The following is a 25316-nucleotide window of genomic DNA, read 5'->3' as shown; positions in this document are numbered from 1 at the left end:
CTGCCAGGTTACACCCCTAACATTACCTGGCTGTTACCCAGGCCCTAGACACAGCATCAATATCATCTCACAGTGAAAGTTTGATGAGATGACACAACTCACCATTAAAAATGCAATATAAGTGAAGCCGGCAGCGGTAGTGGCCAGGATTGGAACGGTCCCGTCGCTCCACTCCCCAGAGCGGTTATATAAAAACCTGTCAGACGGAAGGAAGCCAGTTACACAATAGTAGCGTCTCATGGATATCAGGACAGGCTACAGTTAGTGCTGATTTGGTCTCTGAGATGATGAGCGCAAGATCGTAGAAACCAGCACTGGCCAACCAGGAGTAGGTGTTGACACTGATCTAATGTCAGTTTTGTGTTTCCTCTAGTGGAAAAGGTTTGGATTCGAGGGGGAAGGGAAGCGGCTCCTAGATCTGTGCCTATGGGCAACGTCGTGCTCCTATCCCCAGGGGTCTTTTTGTCACCCTGAGGGAAATTAATTGGCTGACTATACATTATTTTTTTCATTTAACTACGCAATGACGGCCTACCCTGGCCAAACCCGGACGACGCTAGGCCAGTGGTGCACTGCCCTATGGGACTCCCAATCACGGCCAGATGTTCGAATCTAGGCTGTTTCACCAGAGGACCTCTATACCAGGCAGTGTCAGAGGAAGGCCCTAAAAATTGCCAAAGACTCTAGCCATCCTAGTCATAGACTGTTCTCTCTGCTACCGCACGGCAAGCGGTACCAGAGCGCCAAGTCTAGGTCCAAAAGGCTTCTTAACAGCTTCTACCCTCAAAGCCATAAGACTGCTGAACAGCTAATCAAATGGCTACCCAAACTATTTGCATTGACCCCCCCCCCCCCATTTTTTACGCTGCTGCTACTCATCATTTATCTATGCATAGTCACTTTACCCCTACCTACATTTACATATTACATCAACTAACCTGTACCCCCGCACATTGACTCAGTACTGGTACCCCTTATATATAGCCTCGTTATTATTATTTTATTGTTTCGCTTTCATTTTTTTTTTTTTACTTCAGTTTATTTTGTAAATATTTTCTTAACTCTTATTTTTCTTAAAACTGCATTGTTGGTTAACTTCTTATGGCTGGGAGCGCTATTTTCACGTTTGGATGAAAAGCGTGCCCAGAGTAAACTGCCTGCTACTCAGGCCCAGATGCTAAGATATGCATATTATTAGTAGATTTGGATAGAAAACACTCTGAAGTTTCTAAAACTGTTTGAATGATGTCTGTGAGTATAACAGAACTCATATGGCAGGCGAAAACCTGAGAAAAATCCAACCAGGAAGTGGGAAATCTGAGGTTTGTAGGTTTTCCAAGTCTTTGCCTAACCAAGATACAGTGTAAATTTGGTCTGATTGCACTTCCTAAGGCTTCCAGTAGATGTCAACAGTCTTTAGAACCTTGTTTCAGGCTTCTACTGTGAAGGGGGAGCGAATAAGAGCTGTTTGAACGAGGTGTCTGGCAGAAATCCATTAGTTTAGTCACGCGCGCGGCCGTGAGAGCGAGCTCTGTTCCTTTTCCTTTCTAAAGACAAAGGAATTGTCCGGTTGAAACATTATTGAAGATTTATGATAAAAACATCCTAAAGATTGATTCTATACATCGTTTGACATGTTTCTACGAACTGTATTAACTTTTTTGACTTTTCGTCTGGACTTAGTGCTCGCGCGTTGTGCATTTGGATTACTGTACTAAACGTGCGAACGAAAAGGAAGTATTTGGACATAAATGATGGACTTTATCGAACAAAACAAACATTTATTGTGGAACTGGGATTCCTGGGAGTGCATTCCGATGAAGATCAAAGGTAAGTGAATATTTATAATGGTATTTCTGACTTTTGTTGACTCCACAACATGGCGGGTATCTGTATGGTGGCTGAGCGCTGTACTCAGATTATCGCATGGTGTGCTTTTGCCATAAAGCTTTTTGAAATCTGACACAGCGGTTGCATTAAGGAGAAGTACAGTGGGGAGAACAAGTATTTGAGACACTGCCGATTTTGCAGGTTTTCCTACTTACAAAGCATGTAGAGGTCTGTCATTTTTATCATAGGTACACTTCAACTGTGAGAGACGGAATCTAAAACAAAAATCCTGAAAATCACATTGTATGATTTTTAAGTAATTCATTTGCATTTTATTGCATGACATAAGTATTTGATACATCAGAAAAGCAGAACTTAACATCTCTAGGGTAGGGGGCAGCATTTTCACGTTTGGATGAAAAGCATACCCAAATTAAACTGCCAGCTACTCATCCGCAGTAAATAAGATATGCATATTATTAGTAGATTTGGATAGAAAACACTCTGAAGTTTATAAAACTGTTTGAATCATGTCTGTGAGTATAACATAACTTATTTAGCAGGCGAAACCTCGAGGACAAACCATTCAGATTTTTTTCTTTTGAGGTCACTCTCTTTTCAATGAATTTTCATTGGGAAACCATTTCTAAGCGACTTGCTTGCAGTTCCTACGGCTTCCCCTGGATGTCAAACAGTCTAGAGAAATTGGTTGAGGTTAAAAAATATGGCCATCTTGAAGTCGAGTCACTCTAGGTGTCCTGTGAGATAGAAGCGCATGACGAGAAGGCATGCTACGGTTGGTTTTAATCCTGTATTGAACACAGATCATCCCGTCTTCAATTTTATCGATTATTAACGTTAAAATATACCTAAAGTTGTATTACAAAAGTAGTTTGACATTTTTTGGCAAAGTTTACAGGTAACCTTTGAGATATTTTGTCGTCACGTTTGAGCAAGTTGGAACCTGTGTTTTTCTGGATCAAACGCGCCAAATAAATTGACATTTTGGATATATATCGACGGAATTAATCGAACAAAAGGACCATTTGTGATGTTTATGGGACATATTGGAGTGCCAACAACAGAAGCTCGTCAAAGGTGAGGCATGAATTATATTTTTATTTCTGCGTTTTGTGTCGTGCCTGCAGGTTTGGAATATGCTTATCTCTCTTGGTTTACAATGGTGCTATCCTCAGAAAATAGCATCGTATGCTTTCGCCGAAAAGCCTATTTGAATTCTGAAACGTTGGCTGGATTCACAACCAGTGTAGCTTTAATTGGGGATCTTTCATGTTTGATTTAATGAAAGTTTGATTTTATAGTAATTCATTTGAATATGGCGCTCTGCATTTTCTCAGGCTTTTTGCCAAGTGAGATATAAATATATATTATATAAATATGAACTTTACCGAACAAAACATACATGTATTGTGTAACATGAATTTGAGTGTCATGTGATGAAGATCATCAAAGGTTAGTGATTCATTTTATCTCTATTTCTGCTTTTTGTTACTGCTCTCTTTGGCTGGAAAAATGGCTGTCTTTTTCTGTGACTCATACCTAAAATAGTTTGGTGTGCTTTCGTCGTAAAACCTTTTTGAAATCGGACACTTTGGCTGGATTTACAAGCAAAACATTACTGAACATAACGCGCCAATGTAAACTGAGATTTTTGGATATAAATATGAATTTTATCGAACAAAACATACATGTATTGTGTAACATGAAGTCCTATGAGTGCCATCTGATGAAGATCATCAAAGGTTAGTGATTCATTTTATCTTTATTTCTGCTTTTTCTGACTCCTCTCTTTGGCTGGAAAATGGCTGTGTTTTTCTGTGACTAGACGCTGACCTAACATAATCAGATGGTGTGCTTTCGTCGTAAAACCTTTTTGAAATCGGACACTGTGGTGGGATTAACAACAAGTTTATCTTTAAAATGGTGTATAATACTTGTATGTTTGACGAATTTTAATTATGAGATTTCTGTTGTTTGAATTTGGCGCCCTGCACTTCCACTGGCTGTTGTCAAATCGATCCCGTTAACGGGATTTCAGCCGAAAGAAGTTAAGGGCTTGCAAGTAAGCATTGCACAGTAAGTTCTACAACGGTTGTATTTGTCGCATGAGACCAATAAGATTTTATTTGATTTAGCTGAGTTCAGCTAGGCACCAGCCGAACTGAAGCATGCTGACGCCTTTAGAGAGTGTGTAGAGAGAGTGATGATAAAATTAATAGGAGAGAGGAGAAGAGAGGAGCAGAGAGATAAGAGAATGAAAGGAGATGGAGAAAGTGGGATGAAGGGGCAGGGAGAGAAATACAGAGCAAAGGATGATGGGGGAAGCAGAGGTGACATTGAGCACTAATGAGAGGAAGAGAAAGGCGGTGGCGAACAGAGAGAGTGAGGGGAATGACCTTGGGGGGACAAAGCAAATTGCACCTTACAAGAAGAAACAAAGCTTTGCTCTCTCTCTCAAGGCACGCACACATTGCACTAAATGTGTTTGTAGACGTCTGACTGCCAACATTTTTCACGCAATTCTAGATGTAAAATCGGTATGAGCTCGGTTTGCAAATTACACTCTGAGGTGCAAAGTGCTCTCGGCCAGCAAACGCTGTTGGTGTGTACGAGAACTTAGTCTTTAGTCTCTGTTTTCTGGGTGAGAATGATTGTCAGACACAAGCTGACCTGACCGTGTGTCTGTCTGGTCTGACAGCCCAGCGTGAATGAAATGCCACTGAACACTATGAAACTACAGTACACACGGATCTGGCTGGACTAAAGCTTAGAGGCACATACTGCCATGTAGGAGTTTCTCTTATCATAGTGGACTCTGGGACATAGCGTGCACATTCAATGTAGGAGGCTTTGAGGACTTGGTCAAGAGCTTGGTCAAAAGCTCAGCTAAATAAACCCAATTCATAATTTCAGTGGTAGTATATTCTTCAATTGAATGCGCAATGTCTCTTGTCTCATGGCAAAACCAACACCTGAATTGTCTCCAAGTATAATTGGTTTTATGGTAACTGTGTGGAAGACATGAATGGAATAATATGAGAGGTGATTTGGGGTCAAAGGGTATTCCTGCTTTATGTAATCATGCTCACAATAATCTGCAGTGATAGATGCCCTAAGGCCCATACATCCGCACCCATATTAGGGAAGAGGATTATCCCAAAATGTGTTGGCCAACCAATAAAATAAAAAACACTCTAGAGTTAGTATTTTCAGTTTAGGCAAAAACATATGGAGACAAAATGGCAGCTTTTAAAAGTAAAACATTAATCTAAGTAATTGCCAGAGAATCAATGTAGGGGACGGTCATAGGATCATTTAGTGAACAGAACACTGACGGATGACGCCGATATACTGAGAGACATTAATCTATGAGTTGTATAACTAGCACACACACGGTACAGCAGGACTCACCAGTTGAACTCATTGTAGTCGTTGTGTGCCTCCCACCAGAAGTAGAACCAGACCAGGAGCAGAGAGAAGGTGAAGAAGAGGATGAGAGACCACAGGAACTCCCACTGGGAATCAAAACACACAAAGGAAGGATTATTACCTTTACCACAGTACCATTAGTCAAATATCATCAGATTAACATAAAGCACTTTGGCCAGTGTTGTGTTGAAACAGGTGAGGAAACATTGGAATACTATTGGTACATTCACTGTATGAGCAAAGGGCTGATGAGAAAGTGCTTTCTCCACCCCAGACTGGCACACCACTTAACATTACCCCCATACGTCAACATCACAATCAACACTGACAACACAAATGCAAGCAACAATAGTCTCCTAAATATCCGGCAGAGTCATCATTGGGCAATCTGCCCTAATCCAGCCAACGTGAGAGCCAAAGACTATAATCTGGATGTAGAGAGACTGATGACGGTGCAGCCAGTGCCGGCACACAAACTGATGGCTCAAACCTGGAGTCATGACAAACATTTAAAACACCATTCGCTAGCTGCATCAGATTAAGGTGGTAAACCACAAACAAATGAGGAATGGTCTGGAGAACAAGTCAATACAATAATGCTCATGTTTTATAGTGAATGTACTGTCAATTCTGTTACTAAATAATTTCACACTTCCACTTTGTGTACACATTCACAAAGCCTGCATGACCAAAGACAAAACAACATTCAAGCCGCTTTGCAACTGATTAAAAAGAGAGAACCACATGTCTGGTATCAGCGGAGGTAGAGGCAGTATGCAGTGTATGTGACAAATAAAACACGTGTATATGACAAATAAAATTAGATCTGAACTGTCATAGGGCGACATGGTCTCAGTAAAAAAGCAGGGGGGCTCAAAGCTCACATCCCCCCAATCCACTGTCATCCCTATCAAGTAATTACTCACATTAACTTAAATAGCCAATGAGACCATGAGCCTACTATTGGTCAGCCTTCCAATGCCACCGCAAGCTGTAATAAGAGCTCTAATAAAAGAGATACAAGATATAATGTTAGCATGCGGACATGCACACAACTTGGAAGACAATGCACAAAACGTGAGCTTTTCAAAGACAGCAAGACTGGCTGCTCTTCACACTGTATTTGTACACCAGCCCACAAATTAGCAATCAGGCTTACTCAGAGTCTGGAGGACTGGAGAACGCTTAGATAGCGATGTAGAAATATAACTGACATGACTGTCTGATTTGCAAAAAAATTATAAAAATACAAAATAAAACACTTGTTCCAGCTCTATACATAACATTTCTTTCTCTAATAATGTTCTTACATTGCACCATCCAGAATAAGACCCAGTTGACCCTGTAGCATTGCTTTGACAGGAGATATCAAGGTGATATGAGAGCACAAACAAAGCTGTCTGGACGTTCACCTTGGATGACTGTTCCATGGAGGGCATCAGCTGGCAGTAGCACAGGGTGTCAGACAGGGCCAGGTCTAATGGCTGGGTGGTGACAGATAACCAGCCTGAGCCCCCTGTATACCTTCTGCCCATCTCCCTGGGCACTTGAGAGGAGAGCCTAAATGTGTTTATGTGGAGTTCAGCCCAGGCCAAACAGCAGTTTAACTAGGGGGACACTAAAGCACATGTTTGGGATGGTATGAGGATTATTACGTAACAGGATGGGGCAGATTGGTGATTTGGGGCAGGGATTGAGATTATAGTAGTATGAGGGAAGGAAGCATGTGGGATTTGTAGGTGGTGATTCTTTTTAGCCATCAATCTCTTCCGGATAAGTAATTATAAAAATCGGGAAAACAACATATGTTAAATTATTATTATTATATAGACCAGAACCTTGTTACTGTTTGACGTCTAAGTTTGAACATTAGTCATGAAGATTAGGCTATTCTCTATTTTCTGACCTAGAATATTTACTAATTCCTTCTATGACCGTACTAAGAAAATCACTTGTTCAGAAATCATAGTAATACAGACTCCAGAACGGTTACCATAGGGTTAGTTTCACATGGCTACACTTCCAAATCTCATATTGATTGCAACGTGAGAAAGCCAGACATCAAGGTAACTATAGGGTTAACCCTGTGGTAGGGAGGTGGTCCCTGTGGTGCAGGCTAGGGTCTGACTGGCAGCCCTGCTGACTGATCCAACTGCTCTGGCCCTGTCCCCCTGGCTTTTAATGACTACCCAGAAACACCTGGGAGAGGGACACCTTGAGGTCATGCAAGGGGACATTGTAATCCATTTTGCCATCAGCACGTGAACAGAGGTGACACCCCTGGGAGAGGGGACTGGATGGTCAATTAGTAGGTAGTGTTTGGACAACAAAGGAGACAAAACGTTGGGGATCCTTTTAACCTGGTTGTTTGGGAGCTAATCAAGTTGCCAGGCCAGTTGTGAGTGGCAAAGATTGCATACAATGTGCAATAAATGTGTACGTAAATAATGTGCAATTCAAGCTTCAAATTAACATAATTTCAAACGTGTTTTGAGCATTATTAGGCTGGCTGTCACATTTTTTCCTTCAATTAATATTCAGCCAAGCCAGCATCATGTATAGTATGTGCAACGTGTACAGTATGACTGAACCTTAATCCTGTCTCACTGTTCTTCTCTGCTGCTGTTTAGGAGCTGATCAAAATCAGAGATGTCTGGCATGATACGGCCTGCCTGCCTGATGACATCACATTTGCATTCTGCAAGGCTTGCTTTATTTAGGGAGGAACATACGCCTTCAGGCCAGGGCCGACACCATAGCATTAAAAACTGCTTTCTGACTACAGTCGAAACAAGGAACCAACTCAAAATGTACTGAGCGTAATAGATCTAGTAGTCTGTTGAATCATATCATTTTGAATGATATTTGAACTTCCATTCAAAAATGAGGGAAATGAGGGATGCAACCTTTTTATTATATTTATCACAAGACGTGTCCAAGTGAGGTTAAATGGTCAATATTATCTTCCAGTCAAGAGGGGTCAGGAATATTTTTTGTAAAAGTATAGTATTTAATGGGTCTGAGAGGAAATAAAAGGTTTTAGATTGTATTGAATGGGAGGTTTTCAAGCCCAACAGAGCCGACTCATTCAGCCTTGTACTCTGCTAGTGGGAGCGGGGTGAGGAAATTACTTTCCTCTACCGAGAAGAAAAATGTATATATATTTTTTGAAATGTCATAAAAATTGCTGTACTGCTTGTCTGAAGGGCACTAGGCAGGCAGACAGCTGAATAAGGATGGAATACATCATAGCCTAAGCCTCATTGACCAACAGAGGCTAAAAATAGAGGGATGAAAAGGATCAAGGGATAATTATCTTCTGTGGAACCATAAACCCGCGTATTACTGCTAAAAATCTGAGAGGATCCTCCACTGTCTCTCAGGACCAAATATGAGTAGATTGCAGACATGTCATCACTTAAATAACATATTTGCATGTACAGTCGAACAAACGCCATATTCTAAATTGTTAAAGCTGCAATATGTAACTTCTCTGGGGTAACCTGACCAAATTCACATAGAAATGTGTGTTGTGTCATTCTCACTGAAAGCAGTAGATATGTTCTGTATGTGCTATTTCTATGCTTCCTGTTCTTAAGTTTAGTTTTTGCATCTTTTACTTTAGGTTTTGTACACCAGCTTCAAACATCTGAAAATACAATATTTTTGGTTTTTGAAAAGGTATTTCACAGAGGTTTAGATGGTACAATGATTCTCTACACTACACTTGCATGGTTAGTCAAATTAACTATTAGAATTTTAGCAACCAGGAAATGCAGAGTGATTTGTGCATAGCGCATCTTTAAATTAATATTTCAAGATGGTTAGAAAAGAGCTCTACTCGTTACATCACAGTAGCTTTCTACTGACCAGTTTAGGTATAACGAGTTTAGTTTTGGTGACGCAATATATTTGTATATGTTCAAGGCCATCTTGCTGTGCTGTGCCTAAATGGGTCTACTCCTCAAAAGGTGCTTGCAAGTAATCCAATTTCCTTCCTACTTGCTAGCTCCAAGGCTAACAGAGTATTCTCCACTATTCTCCAGTGGCTCCATCTAAACAGCCAGCAGTCAGGAGTGTAGTGTTTTATGATTGTATTGGCTTTTCTCTTGTGGGGCCATTTCCTCTCGTTACCTCCCAGTACCAACGTCATTATAGCGTCTGCCTCTACCCATGCCTACTAGGAGTCCAGGCTTTTATAGTGTCATTATGACTATAGATAGACCTACCAGCATTCGGCTGCACGGAAGATATCACACACAAACCTAGCATGGAGCACAGAACAGTCCACCTTCACTGCAGGTCAGCAAGCTAAAGAGCACTCCCACGAGACGGTCATAAAATAAAAAAAATCACAGGCAGGCAAATTATAATGAATGTAGTGATGCTAAACTAGAACGTCCACATATACTGTAAACTCATTATCAGGTTTAACTCCCTGTTTTAAACAGAGAAGGGGAACGTTGGATCCAAGTGCACCAGCAAGGTAATAGGAGGACAGACAGATGGGGCACATAATAAATGAATGATTCACTAACACCATGATGATGATAATATTATTAGGCTCCAGAATTCCCCTGCCCTACTGCTGTCCCATCTACAGTAGCTCCTGACTGCAGCTCAGTAGAGGAATGAGCTAATTCCACACCAACCCCTGAGGGCTGGGTCTATCAAATCAAGCATGCAGGCATGTGAAGTTCACTGGAAAGGAATCCACTGGAAGGGAATCCATGTGGACATCTAGAGCAGAGCAAGACTTTGAACTCAGAAAGGAGATGTAGAGACATTCTAGATGAGTGTTTGGAACATCGTCTTACAGAGGTTAAGAACAATGTTTCATTAGTAGCTACACAATTGACTGCTGCCATTGCCGAAATAAATTATATAAATGTTCTGTTCATGTCTAATTTATTGTGCTACAGTATATAATGTAATCTTGTACAATATTAAAGGAATGAAGGCAATTTGTTGGACTGGCTACAGGATTATGTCTGCAGAATTAATGATGTTACAGTAAGGCACGACAATTCAAACTACATTAGCCCAGTCAATCCACAGAAATACTACTTCTACACATCAACAGTCCTCAGGCTAAATGGTATCCAATCCTTCAATTAAAAAAAAATCTAAATTGAATAATTTGCATGAGATTTATTGAATGCACTTATTGAACACTTTGAATTACACTTATTTCACATGGCAATTCTGTGGAAGCAAGATAAGAGGTGTGAGGAAGAACCCACCCATTACTCATCATATACACACATCATGCAAACACGCTACCACACGCCAGAAGGCACACTTGGCAATATCTATTGAAATGTGTCGAGAGCGTTTTAGCCTAGAGAACCAATTCCGCCTAGTATTCACACACTCCTCAATCTCATAGGATAATGCTTTAGTTAGCTTCTGTACATTGATGGGGTCATGATAGGGGCTGCACCAAATGTTTGATGTATTATAATTGATTATGCTTATGTTGTATTAATAGAAGGGGAAGGGCTATAAGACCCCTCCCCCTCCACATTTATAGGGTCCTGGACTACAGATTAACTATATATATATAAATAGTTAATCAAGATGAACTATTAACTATATATAGTTAATCTCTCTCTATATATATATATATATATACACACACACACACACACAGTGGGGAGAACAAGTATTTGATACACTGCCGATTTTGCAGGTTTTCCTACTTACAAAGCATGTAGAGGTCTGTAATTTTTATCATAGGTACACTTCAACAGAGAGACGGAATCTAAAACAAATATCCAGAAAATCACATTGTATGATTTTATTGCATGACATAAGTATTTGATCACCTACCAACCAGTAAGAACTCCGGCTTTCACAGACCTGTTAGTTTTTCTTTAAAAAGCCCTCCTGTTCTCCACTCATTACCTGTATTAACTGCACCTGTTTGAACTCGTTACCTGTATAAAAGACACCTGTCCACACACTCAATCAAACAGACTCCAACCTCTCCACAATGGCCAAGACCAGAGAGCTGGTGCAGTGACATCACTAGGGCTGGACTTCGGGCTTAATAAAATAACTTAGGACTTTTCCTATTTTGCAGAACTCAGGAGAGACATCAGTTGTATGTCTGATATTTGATCTTTGACTTCTGTCTACAGCTGTATTTTGATTCTAAGTGCACATTGTGTGTTCCTTATTTGTTAACCTGTCAAGGACTGGGGTTCCGCTCCGCTAGCGGAACCCCTCGCCAAGAGCCAATGAAATTGCAGGGCGCCAAATTCAATCAACAGAAATCTCAAAATTGAAATTTCTCAAACATACAAGTATTAGACACCATTTTAAAGATACAATTCTCGTTAACTTCTCTAGGGTAGGGGGCAGCATTCGGAATTTTGGATGAAAAGCATGCCGAAATTAAACTGCCTGCTTCTCGGGCCCAGAAGATATGATATGCATATAACTGGTAAATTTGGATAGAAAACACTGTAAAGTTTCCAAAACTGTTAAAATCGTGTCTGTGAGTATAACAGAACTGATTTGGCAGGCGAAAACCTGAGAAAAATCCATTCGGGAAGTAGTTTTTTGGGGGTTTTATAGTTTTCTATTCAATGCCACTACAGTATCCATTGACTTAGGACTCAAATTGCAGTTCCTATGCCTTCCACTAGATGTCAACAGTCTTTAGAAATTGTTTCAGGCTTGTATTCTGAAAAATTAGGAAGTAAGAGCAGTCTGAATGAGTGGACCCTAAAGTGTCACAGAGCTTTTTCATCCGCGAGACCGAGAGAGTGCCTTTGTTTACCTTTCATATTGACGACGTTATTGTCCGGTTGAAATATTATCGATTATTTAGGCTAAAAACAACCTGAGGATTGAATATAAACATCGTTTGACATGTTTCTATGAACTTTACGGATACAATTTAGATTTTTTTGTCTGCCTGCGTTTGAGCCTGTGGATTACTGAAGAAAACACGAACAAAACTGAGTTTTTTGGATATAAAGAGACTTTATCGAACAAAAGGAACATTTGAGTAAATGATTGTCTGCTGAGTGCAACCATATGAAGATCATCAAAGGTAAGGGATTAATTTTATCTCTATTTCTGACTTGTGTAACTCTTCTACTTGGCTGGTTACTGTTTGTAATGATTTGTCTGCTGGGCTATGTTCTCAAATAATCGTAAGGTATGCTTTTGCCGTAAAGCATTTTTTTAAATCTGACACCGTGGTTGGATTCACAAGAAGTTAATCTTTAAACCTATGTAAAATATGTTTTGTTTTCTGAATTTTTATAATGAGTATTTCTGTATTTGAATTTGGTGCCCAGCAGTTTCACTGGCTGTTGAAGAGGTGGGACGCTAATGTCTCACGTACCCAAGAGAGGTTAATCCCGCCACAGTGTCCGACTTCAAAAAAGCTTTTAGGCGAAAGCAGAACATATCATTATGTTAGGTCAGCAACTAGTCACAGAAAGCATACAGCGATTTTCCAACAAAAGAGAGGAGTAAAAAAAAGCAGAAATATTGATAAAATTAATTCTTCATCAGATGACACTCCCGGGCCAACATGTTACACAATACATGTATGTTTTGTTCGATCAAGTTCATATTTATATCCAAAAATCTCAGTTTACATTTGGCTTTGCTTCCAAAACATCCTGTGAATTTGCACAGAGCCACATCAATTTACAGAAATACTCATAATAAACATTGATAAAAGATACAAGTGTTATTCACAGATTTAAAGATATACTTCTCCTTAATGCAACCGCTGTGTCAGATTTCAAAAAAACTTTACGGAAAAAGCACACCATGCAATAATCTGAGTACGGCACTCAGAGACCAACACAACCCCAAAAGATATCCGCCATGTTGGAGTCAACATAAGTCAGAAATAGCATTATAAATATTCACTTACCTTTGTTGATCTTCATCAGAATGCACTCCCAGGAATCCCAGTTCCACAATAAATGTTTGATTTGTTCAATAAAGTCCATCATTTATGTCCAAATTAGTCCTTTTGGTTCGCGCGTTCAGTACACAATCTAAACTCACGACGCGCGGGCAGGTCCAGGCAAAGGTTCAGACGAAAAGTAATATTACAGTTCATAGAAACATGTCAAACGAAGTATAGAATCAATCTTTGGATGTTTTTAACATGAATCTTTAATAATGTTCCAACCGGAGAATTCCTTTGTCTTCAGAAAAGCAATGGAACAGAGCTCGCTCTCACGTGAATGAGCGTCACGAGCTCAAGGCATTCTGGCAGACCTCTGACTCTCATTCGCCACCACTTCACAGTAGAAGCATCAAACAAGGTTCTAAAGACTGTTGACATCTAGTGGAAGCCTTAGGAAGTGCAAAATGACCCCATAGACACTGTGTATTCGATAGACTAAGAGTTGAAAACCTACGAACCTCAGATTTCCCACTTCCTGGTTGGATTTTTCTCAGGTTTTCGCCTGCCATATGAGTTCTGTTATACTCACATACATCATTCAAATATTTTTAGAAACTTCAGAGTGTTTTCTATCCAAATCTACTAATAGCAACTGGGACTGAGTAGCAGGCAGTTTACTCTGGGCACGCTTTTCATCCAAATGTGAAAATGCTGCCCCATATCCATAACAAATTAAGTAAATAAAACGGAGCACAAAAAACGGAACCAACAACATCAAAATTGTGCATCTGTCCAGTCCTGTATTAAAACACACTTCACCACTTAACACTACAGTCCAAAGTCTATCATCAATTAACTATCTGGAATATGCCAAACTATGAAGAATGCAACTAGGGTTTGCCTGTGGATGATGCCGTGCAGGTGTTTATACACATGCATATACACACACACATTTACATTTAAGTCATTTAGCAGACGCTCTTATCCAGAGCGACTTACAAATTGGTGCATTCACCTTATGATATCCAGTGGAACAACCACTTTACAATAGTGCATCTAACTCTTTTAAGGGGGGGGGGTTAGAAGGATTACTTTATCCTATCCTAGGTATTCCTTAAAGAGGTGGGGTTTCAGGTGTCTCCGGAAGGTGGTGATTGACTCCGCTGACCTGGCGTCGTGAGGGAGTTTGTTCCACCATTGGGGTGCCAGAGCAGCGAACAGTTTTGACTGGGCTGAGCGGGAACTGTACTTCCTCAGAGGTAGGGAGGCGAGCAGGCCAGAGGTGGATGAACGCAGTGCCCTTGTTTGGGTGTAGGGCCTGATCAGAGCCTGAAGGTACGGAGGTGCCGTTCCCCTCACAGCTCCGTAGGCAAGCACCATGGTCTTGTAGCGGATGCGAGCTTCAACTGGAAGTCAGTGGAGAGAGCGGAGGAGCGGGGGTGACGTGAGAGAACTTGGGAAGGTTGAACACCAGACGGGCTGCGGCGTTCTGGATGACACACACACACACACACACAAATAGTGCTATACATGCACTCAAACATATTCAGTTCGCCTTTCTGTTATGACTTTTGTTGTTTGCATTGTTGTTTTCTGTTTTCCTTGTCTTTTGTTATTTTTTTTGGTCATGGGGGGGGGGGGGGTCTTGGAGGTGGGGAATGGATTATTTTATTGTGGGAGGGGTCTCGGATGGTTGAGGGGCAGCTCTTGGGGAACTGTGGGGGGGGGGGGGGGATCTTAGAGGGCTGGTCGCCTGGCGGTTGGGAGCATGGGCCGGTGGCTGATGGATCGCTGGATCAGGTCCCCATTTTTGACCTTGTGGGAGATCTGTCGACGTGCCCTTGAGCAGGGCATTGACCCTGTTTGCTTCTGTGTGTCGCTCTGGATGGGAGTCCATTAGATGACTAATGTGGTGTAGTTGTTGAGCGGCTTCACTGCAAGTATATTGTATGTTTTAAATATTCAATACATGTTTTTCTTTTTTTAAGAATGCAACTAGGGACTGAAGCAGGTGTACACACAGGCCGAGCGAGCGAGCGAGAGAATCCTCTCCACCATCACCCACCCTTTCCTGGGGCAGTGGTCTGCCCGTCTCCTTGTTGTCCTTGTTGTCCTGGGCCAGACCAGCAGCTGGTGGGGTTGTCACTGAATGTCCCACAGGTCATCACAGCCCTAGTCCCTTCACAACTCCCTCAAAATCATTAGTGTGTTTCCCCACCCAGCCAAGGCCCACCTATCAGACCAACAGCATTGCCCTGAGAAGATCAGGGTTAGAGGGTTCCAGCCCTCTGTTCCTCCACCCTCTCTCCAATTAAGACAGAACTGTCAGGAGCACCAACTGGCCGTGGCTTCACTTATTACAGAACAGAATGGCCTCTTCAGCTCTGTGGAGCTGCTGACCTTACAACTAATATGATACACTGATACCCTAGATATTTTGGTATTACCTGTTCTTCTTGGTCAGCTCTTGATCTGAAACAGCGTGTTGTCATTGGACACTCATATCTGAAGAGTTGAAAAGTTCAGGAAAACATTGGAGACTTTGGTAACCTCACGGACTGGCTGGACTCACTGAACACTAACACAGGGGAGAGAATACAGCCTCTGATAAATCACACAATGTGGTAAGAGTCACACACTACTGCTGAAAGTGTATTTTCTCTGGTTAGCCTTTTGGACATAACACGTACTAGAAGGTAGCCTACACTTCCACCAACCAACAAAAGCTATATGATTATGGAAAACAAAATGAAAAATTGTGCTTCAAACATTCTCTAGAAGTTTGTATCCATCTTATCTTCTAAAAAGCACAAACCCATAGAATGTCTTTACACAGTGCCAAGAGCTGGTGAAAAGTAAATTGAGAAGGGATGTACTGAATTAACCAAAAGAGAACCAGCCAAGTATAATCAGTGTCATATCGATCTTTCCTTCCATAGATCTACACGCAAAGGACATGACACAGCATTAGTAATAAGGTTGATGACAAAAGAAAACCACCTAATAGGCTAGTTTATAAAGGAAAACACCAGGCTATTTTTGCAACCAGGCCTGGCTGTTGTTTATGTTGTTGTAAGGACACAACAGACTTTAATAACATGTCTCCTAGAGGTCGACCGATTAAATCGGCTTTCAAGTTTTCATAACAATCGGTAATCGGTATTTTTGGACACTGATTGTGGGCGATTTTTTATTTTTTATTTTACACCTTTATTTAACTAGGCAAGTCAGCTAAGAACACATTCTTATTTTCAATGACGGCCTAGGAACGGTGGGTTAACTGCCTTGTTCAGGGGCAGAACGACAGATGTTTACCTTGTCAGCTCGGGGATTCGATCTTGTCGATTAGTCCAACGCTCTAACCACCTGCCTTACATTGCACTCCATGAGGAGCCTGCGTGGCAGGCTGACTACCTGTTACGCGAGTGCAGCAAGAAGCCAAGGTAAGTTGCTAGCTAGTTTTAAACTTATCTTATAAAAAACAATCAATCTTAACATAATCACTAGTTAACTACACATGGTTGATGATATTACTAGTTTATCTAGCGCGTCCTGCGTTGCATATAATCGCTGCGGTGCCTGTTCATTTCTCATCGAATCACAGCCTACTTCGCCAAACGGGTGATGATTTAACAAGCGCATTCGCGAAAAAAGCACTGTCGTTACACCAATGTGTACCTAACCATAAACATCAATGCCTTTCTTTAAAATCAATATATAAGTATATGTTTTTAAACCTGCATATTTAGTTAATATTGCCTGCTAACATGAATTTCTTTTAACTAGGGAAATTGTGTCACTTCTCTTGCGTTCCGTGCAAGCAGTCAGGGTATATGCAGCAGTTTGGGCCGCCTGGCTCGTTGCGAACTGTGTGAAGACCATTTATTCCTAACAAAGACAGTAATTCATTTGCCAGAATTGTACATAATTATGACATAACATTGAAGGTTGTGCAATGTAACAGCAATATTTAGACTAATGGATGCCACCCGTTAGATAAAATACGGAACGGTTCCGTATTTCACTGAAATAATAAACGTTTTGTTTTCTAAATGATAGTTTCCGGATTTGACCATGTTAACTTCTTTGGGGCACCCCCCCTTCTTCTCAATTTCCGCCTAAAGACATACCCTAATCTAACTGCCTGTAGCTCAGGCTCAGAAGCAAGGATATGCATATTCTTGGTATAATTTGAAAGGAAACACTCTGAATTTTGTGGAAATGTGAATTGAATGTAGGAGACTATAACACAATAGATCTGGTAGAAGAAAATACAAGGAATTAAACATACGTTTTCTGTTTTTTATTGTTGCTGCATCATCTTTCAAATGACCAAGAACAGCCAAACATACAGATAGGATGTTGTGGATGATTTGAATGAAGAACATAAGATGGCAACAATAGCTGAGCAAGGTTTTAGACAGATAACTTCAAAAATGAGCGAGCTACATGACATTGAGCATGAAGTCACCCAGGTGTCCCACACAAATGTACCCAAGTGGCCAAATTGGTACAGTGATACATTTTGAAGGAAATAACTATAAACAAAATACATAAATGCTATTCTAACACACCCCACAAAAAATATATATATATATATATATGAAAAAAATTATTAAAATAAATAAATAATAATAAACAAACAACAAGGGTAACTATTTACACATGTTCTATTTACAATATTGTGAAGACCCTCAGTCCTTTACACAATATTGTGCTGCTGGTGCCATGGCCCATAGCAGTCTCTTTCTGCTGTAAAGCAGAGGCTTACTGAACAGGTGGTGCAGGTGATGGGGCATTTCCTGTGACAAAGCACACAACGACGTCTCCCTACTGTGCCCTTTTTGCACTGAAGCACATTCATGCCTGCAGAGATGAATCTGGGCAGGTGAACACCACTGGTTGTGGTGTTCACAGACTCTAGACTTTGTTTTAGCTTTTCCTGATTTATTCGCCATAATTTAAATATATAAACTTGTTGAAAATGCTATTGAATATGTACTGCTATGCGTTACACTCGTGGCTCCGTCAAGTAGGATTTGCAATGGCGAATGAACCTCTTTTACGCCAGAGTTTACGACAAAGGCTGGTCTTCAAACGTATAACCATTACATATTGCGGTTTACCTCAGCTCATTGGCTATCTTCCAAGCTAGATTTCAAGATGATCAGTGGTCATTGGGCCAAAATACAGTCAATCAACGATAGACCGGTCCTACCATTGGGACCATCGGTCCCGTGTGGCTCAGTTGGTAGAGCATGGCGCTTGCAACGCCAGGGTTGTGGGTTCATTCCCCACGGGGGGACCAGGATGAATATGTATGAACTTTCCAATTTGTAAGTCGCTCTGGATAAGAGCGTCTGCTAAATGACTTAAATGTAAATGTAAATGTAAATTGGTGCGCAATGAGGTCATTGATTGGTGTCTTCCAATCGGTTTGTTTCGGTCAATACGTCCCGGGAAAAGAGCCATCATGTATGGTTGTGTTAGTAACAACCAGGGGATTGCAATGAAACCAACCATGACTGGATAAACGTTGGTTTAGTGTGTGTAATTACCACGAACGCTTCGTCCAAAGTTGAATAAGACGGAAATCACGACGCAACCGGTTTACAAATGTTTCGTGTTAGGCTATAAAAATTGATTTTATCAAACAAAACGAACATTCACTGTGTAGTTAGGACACTTGGCATTGCCACCAGAGGAAGATCTTCAATGGTAAGCGATTTATTTTATTGTTATTTCTGACTTTCGTGACGCTAATGCTTGGTTGGAAAATGCTAGTAATACCTGTGTGTGTGGGGCGGCGTCCTCAGAAAATCGCATGTTTGCTTTTGCAGTAAACCTTTTTGAAATCTGACACAGCGGCTGGATTAATAAGACGTTCATCTTTTAAATGATGTAAGATACATATATTTACAAGAATGTTTAATACAACGAATGGTGTATTTAATATGTTAGCTCTCTGCAGTTTCACAGGATGTTGGCCTGGTGGGACGTTAGCGTCTCACCTACCCTAGAGAAGTTAATGACCTAAGGCTCGTATTTCTATGTGTTATGTTATAATTAAGTCTATGATTTGATAGAGCAGTCTGACTGAGTGGTGGTAGGCAGCAGCAGGCTCGTAAGCATTCATTCAAACAGCACTTTCGTGCGTTTGCCAGCAGCTCTTCGCTGTGCTTCAAGCACTGAGCCGTTTATGAGTTCAAGCCTATCAACTCCCGAGATTAGGCTGGTGTAACCGATGTGAAATGGCTAGCTAGTTAGCGGGGTGCGCGCTAATAGCGTTTCAATCGGTGACGTCACTCGCTCTGAGACCTTGAAGTAGTTGTTCCCCTTGCTCTGCAAGGGCCGCAGCTTTTGTGGAGCGATGGGTAACGATGCTTCGAGGGTGGCTGTTGTCGATGTGTTCCTGGTTCAAGCCCAGGTAGGGGCGAGGAGAGGGACTGAAGCAATACTGTTTCACTGGCAATACTAAAGTGCCTATAATGACATCCAATAGTCAAAGGTATATGAAATAGAAATGGTATGGAGAGAAATAGTCCTATAATTCCTATAATAACTACAACCTAAAACTTCTTACCTGGTATTATTGAAGACTCATGTTAAAAGGAACCACCAGCTTTCATATGTTCTCATGTTCTGAGCAAGGAACTTAAACGTTAGCTTTTTTACACGGCACATATTGCACTTTTACTTTCATCTCCAACACTTTGTTTTTGCATTATTTAAACCAAATTGAACATGTTTCATTATTTATTTGAGGCTAAATTTATTTTAATTGATGTATTATATTAAGTTAAAATAAGTGGTCATTCAGTATTGTTGAAATTGTCATTATTACAAATAAATAAATGAAATAAAAATCGGCTGATTAGTCGGTATCGGCTTTTTTTGGTCCTCCAATAAATCGGTATCGGTGTTGAAAAATCATAATTGATCGACCTCTAATGTTTACATGGAATAATTCCCCTCAATATAACCGGCAATTGTAGTGGGTAAACAGTCCCCTCCTGCCGTTTTGAACTTAGCGAACTCAAAGAGAATCTGAGTAGAGACAGACAGACAGCCGGAGAGGGATTCAAACTGACAGAAAACATTTCCCTTTGGAGAGACTTGATTCAGGAAGATTAGGCTATTCCCCTCCTCGCCCAATATTAAGAGCACTTGTTTGAATGTCAGCACTACTGGAAGTGAGTGCAGACTGACTGAAAAGGTGCTTACATATGATTATTGAACTATAGAGACGGGTAGACAAGGCGCTATTAGTACAAAGGTTACCAGTTAATTTGTTTTCAAAGACAATTGATCGTGACCTCCACCAAAGGGTATTAATATAATTGCTTACCTGAATGTCTTATATGAACATAGTGCTTAAATTAGTCAAATTTCATTTCACGTAATCAAATTACCATCAAAATAAATTTCCATCATTAATATGATCAGAGATTAGAAAACCTAGGACTGATTTCTAGTCCCTCTAAAGCTTTACTAACGATCATGACAGACTATCACCATCGTCCCCTCATTCAGCTAGCCTAGCGGTTGCATGTTTAGTCATCTCATAGAAGAGAATCATCACACAGAAGTCGGAGGATGAGTGCTGGTGCACCTGTATCACAGAACGCTCCTGGGCCCACCAACACCATCACTGCACATCACGGTTTGTGTTCCAAGGCTCTCTTGGCCCTGTCCCACGGGAATATAGAGACATCCTCCTAACGCTTGTTTACTCAGTAACTTCTACAGCTCTGACACCCTGTAAATGTGTTTTCTGCAGAGGTGTTGAAGCTTTTGACCTTTTATTCTGTCAGGGAACTAAAGAAGTAATGGAAGACTTGAGAGGAAGCCAAGAAAAAGCTAGCAAAGAGAATGCTCCCTCCCTGCATGTTGCCTGAATGTTCCCTGCCATATTAGAATGTTGCCCATCTGGTTTTCTAGTTTAGTGCAGACTTTAGTTGCGACATAAAACGGTGATGGTAGCAAATGATTTGAACAGGATTTCAGTTTCACGTGTCTCTATGTCATTTAACAGACCAAGTCTACAGAATTATGCTCGTTCCTAGTAAAGACTGGTAAAGACTGGCTAAATGGAAAAACTCAATTATTACTGAGGGCAGATCAGCTTGCAGTGCCAGTGACGTGGTCGGCCTTTCTACAAACCACTAACTCAAAGACCAAGTTAACAAAGAGGGAGGCTCAGGCACACTGGCCTGTTCATTATCCAGCTCAGAGGAGACGACGACAGCAACCACTTCTATTCTGTTCTGAATCTGGGCATTATGAAGGGAGTCCATGTCACATTAAGACCTTGGGTTTCTCATGGTCATGGTTCAGTGACGCTGCCTGTCATGTTTAAACATCACATCATGTAACTGATACCATCCTTTGATTAGCAACACTGATTGGTAACATTGGCTATTAAAGATGCATCTATGATGTCATCTGACCTGGCAGTGCTGGCACACTTAACAGGCGATCTGCCAAATGTGAGATGACTATAGTCCTCCAATACAAGGCAGCACAGCATCCATAGTTAAATGGATACTTTGGGATTTTGGCAATGAGGCCATTTACCTACTTCCCCAGAGTCAGATGAACTTGTGGATAGGATTTTCATGGCTCTGTGTCCATTATGAAGGAAGTTAGAGGTAGTTTCACAAGCCAAGGATAATTAGCACCGTGACGAAGTCTATGGTATCTGCTAGCAGATACTCAGACTTCCAGTTACTGCACTAGCGCTAGTTAGCAATTGCACTAGCGCTAGTTAGCAATGGCACTAGCGCTAGTTAGCAATTGCACTAGCGCTAGTTAGGGGTCAATGTAAATTTTCCGGTGGCAATTTTTATGAATTGTTCAGCAGTCTAATGGCTTGGGGGTAGAAGCTGTTGAGGAGGTTTTTGGTCCTAGACTTGGCGCTCCGGTACTACTTGCCGTGCGGTAGCAGAGAAATCAGTCTATAAATTGGGTGACTGAAGTCTCCGACAATTTTATGGGCTTTCCTCTGACACCGCCTATTATATAGGTCCTGGATGGCAGGAATCTTGGCCCCAGTGATGTACTGGGCCGTTCGCACTACCCTCTGTAGCACCTTAGATGCCGTGCAGTTGCCATACCAGACGGTGATGCAACCGGTCAGGAAGCTCTCGATGGTGCAGCTGTAGAACCTTTAGAGGATCTGGGTGCCCATGCCAAATCTTTTCAGTCTCCTGGGAGGGAAAAGGTTTTGTCGTGTACACGACTGTCTTGGCATGTTTGGACCATGATAGTTCGTTGGTGATGTGGACACCAAGGAACTTGAAACCCTCGACCTGGTCCCCTACAGCCCCATCGATGTTAATGGGGGCCTGTTTGGCCCGCCTTTTCCTGTAGTCCACGATCAGCTCCTTTGTCTTGCTCACATTGAGGGAGAGGTTGTTGTCCTGGCATCACACTGCCAGTTCTCTGACCTCCCTATAGGCCGTCTCATCGTTGTCGGTGATCAGGCCAAACCACTTGTGTCGTCAGCAAACTTAATGATGGTGTTGGAGTCGTGTTTGGCCACGCAGTCATGGGTGAACAGGGAATACAGGAGGGGACAAAGTATACACCCCTGAGGGGCCCCAGTTATAAGGATCAGCGTGGCAGACATATTGTTGCCTACTCTTACCACCTAGCGGCGGCCCGTCAGGAAGTCCAGGATCCAGTTGCAGAGGGAGGTGTTTAGTCCCAGAGTCCTTAGCTTAGTGATGAGCTTCGTGGGCACTTTGGTGTTGAATGGTGAGCTGTAGTCGATGAACAGCATTCTCACATAGTGGTTCTTTCTGTCCAGGTGAGAAAGGGCGGTGTGGAGTGCGATTGAGATTGCGTCATCTGTGGATCTGTTGGGGCGGTATGCGAATTGGAATGGGTCTGGGGTGTCTGGGAGGATGCTGTTGATGTGAGCCATGACCAGCCTTTCAAATCACTTGTAGTAGGATTCAATCTTAATCCTGTCTTGACGCTTTGCTTGTTTGATGGTTCGTCTGAGGGCATAGCGGGATTTCTTATAAGCGTCCGGATTAGTCTCCCGCTCCTTGAAAGCGGCAGCTCTAGCCTTTAGCTCGATGCGGACGTTGCCTGTAGTCCATGGCTTCAGGTTGGGATATGTACGTACAGTCACTGTGGGGAAGACGTCGTCGATGCACTTATTGATGATGAAGGCAATGACTGAGGTGGTGTATTCCTCAATGCCATTGGATAAATCCCGGAACACATTCCAGTCTGTGCTAGCAAAACAGTCCTGTAGTGTAGCATCCGCGTCATCTGATCACTTCCATATTGAGCGAGTCACTGGTACTTCCTGCTTTTGTTTTTGGTTGTAAGCAGGAATCAGTAGGATAGAATTGTGGTCAGATTTGCCAAATGGAGGGCAGGGGAGAGCTCTGTACGCATCTCTGTGAGTGGAGTAAAGGTGGTCTAGGATTTTCTTCCTTCCCTGATTGCACCTGTAACAAGCTGGTAAAAATTTGGAAAAACTGATTTAAGTTTGCCTGCATTAAACTCCCCGGCCACAGGGAGAGCCGCTCCCGGGTGAGCATTTTCTTCTTTGCCTATGGCCTTATAGAGTTGGTTGAGAGCGGACTTAGTGCCAGCTTCGCTTTGTGGTGGTAAATAGACTGCTACGAATAATACAGACGAGAACTCTTGGTAGATAGAGTACCTTATGATAAGTTGTCGACCACACTACCTCAGGTGACAATACCTCGAGACTTCTTTAATATTAGACATCACGTACCAGCTGTTATTGACAAAAAGACACACCCCCACCCCTGGTCTTTCCAGAGGTAGTGTCTCTGTTCTGCGGGTGCATGGAAAATCCCGCCAGCTCTATATTGTCCATTTCTTCGTTCAGACACGTCTCGGTGAAACATAAGATGTTTCAGTTTTTAATGTCCCGTTGGTAGGATAATCTTAATAATAGGTCATCAATTTTATTTTTTAACGATTGCACATTAGCAAGAAGAACGGATGGCAGTGGGAGTTTACTCGCTCGCCTCCGGCTTCTCAGAAGGACAGCCAATCTGCGTCCCCTTTTCCGGCGTCTTTTCTTCACGCAAAAGGTGTGGATCTGGGCCTGTTCCAGTGAAAGCAGGATATCCTTTTCGTCGGACTCGTTAAAGGAAAAAAATTCTTCCAGTCCGTGGTGAGTAATCGCTTTTCTGATGTCCAGAAGTTATTTTCGGTCATAAGAGACGGTAGCAGCAATATTATGTACACAATAAGTTAAAACATAAGTTACACAAAACGCAAAAAAATAATTATGCCAATTTGTAGACTAGAAATCCAATTTAACTTAATTTTTACAGTTATACTTCTTTTACTGAGTTGTTATTCATGCTTGTACATTTCAAATGTACAGTACTTCCATAATAATAGGCTCATGGGAGGAAGCAGAGAAATATGCTACTGAAACATGGCATAGTGGGGGTCTGAGGTTGGGATGCAGATTCTGGCAAAGGAGGAGACTGGTAAACACACAGAGTAGCACCACAGCAGGTCCAATATAATCCTGTGGTACTATACACAGACAGGCTGCTGATTGGCCGATTCTCCCCCAGTGGGCCAACGCGCCCGCCACACATGGCCATGGTGGCCAAGGCGACACACAAACACACACACACACAGCTGACTCTGCAGTACCATATCTACCAGTCTCAGAGACAACAGGAAACAGAGCCACGGGATACTATTCCCACCAAAGGATGAAAAACAATTCTCCATGTGGCCTTCGACCTGTCAAACATGAATGTGCTCCATCTATCTGAAGATTTAAAGAACTCATGCAGCATTACCTTCCTGAGGGCAAATAGGGTAGGAATGAAAGGTCAAAACGTATAGCTCATCCATCCACCACTCAGCATAGCTTGCATGTTAAGCTCACAGGACGAGAGGTCATTCCTATAACTAGAAAAAGGGTACTTTGACATATTTGTGTTTGAGGTGCACGTGAGATGTAGGATGACACTGCAATACATGTTACAGTGTGTCAAATTGTATGCCACACCCGAAGGGAATTTTCAACTTTTAAACTCGGACAAAACAGAGATGCTAGTTCTAGGTCCCAAGAAACAAAGAGGTCTTCTGTTGAATCTGACAATTCATCTTGATGGTTGTACAGTCGTCTCAAATA

The 25316-nt window shown here is 41.7% G+C and overlaps 1 protein-coding gene across 5 annotated transcripts in view; it reads right to left on the bottom strand.

The window, feature by feature from the left end:
• Nucleotides 1-25316, bottom strand: part of LOC139549383 (glycerophosphodiester phosphodiesterase domain-containing protein 5-like) — a 135320-nt gene that overhangs the window by 34774 nt on the left and 75230 nt on the right. For all 5 annotated transcript variants that reach the window (XR_011669875.1, XR_011669876.1, XM_071359837.1 and 2 more), the window contains exons 3-4: nt 5263-5366; nt 103-196 (exon numbers count right to left, since the gene is read on the bottom strand). Coding sequence is in view for 3 of the 5 variants with exons in the window: in XM_071359837.1 (XP_071215938.1) it covers nt 103-196; nt 5263-5366 (198 nt within the window). In the remaining 2 variants the exon portion in view is untranslated. The remainder of the gene's footprint in view (nt 1-102; nt 197-5262; nt 5367-25316) is intronic.

The sequence above is a fragment of the Salvelinus alpinus genome, chromosome 22 (genome assembly GCF_045679555.1).
Source record: "Salvelinus alpinus chromosome 22, SLU_Salpinus.1, whole genome shotgun sequence".
NCBI lineage: Eukaryota > Metazoa > Chordata > Actinopteri > Salmoniformes > Salmonidae > Salvelinus > Salvelinus alpinus.
Note: the sequence above shows the minus strand (reverse complement) of the source record. Positions and strands in the feature narration are given on the sequence as shown.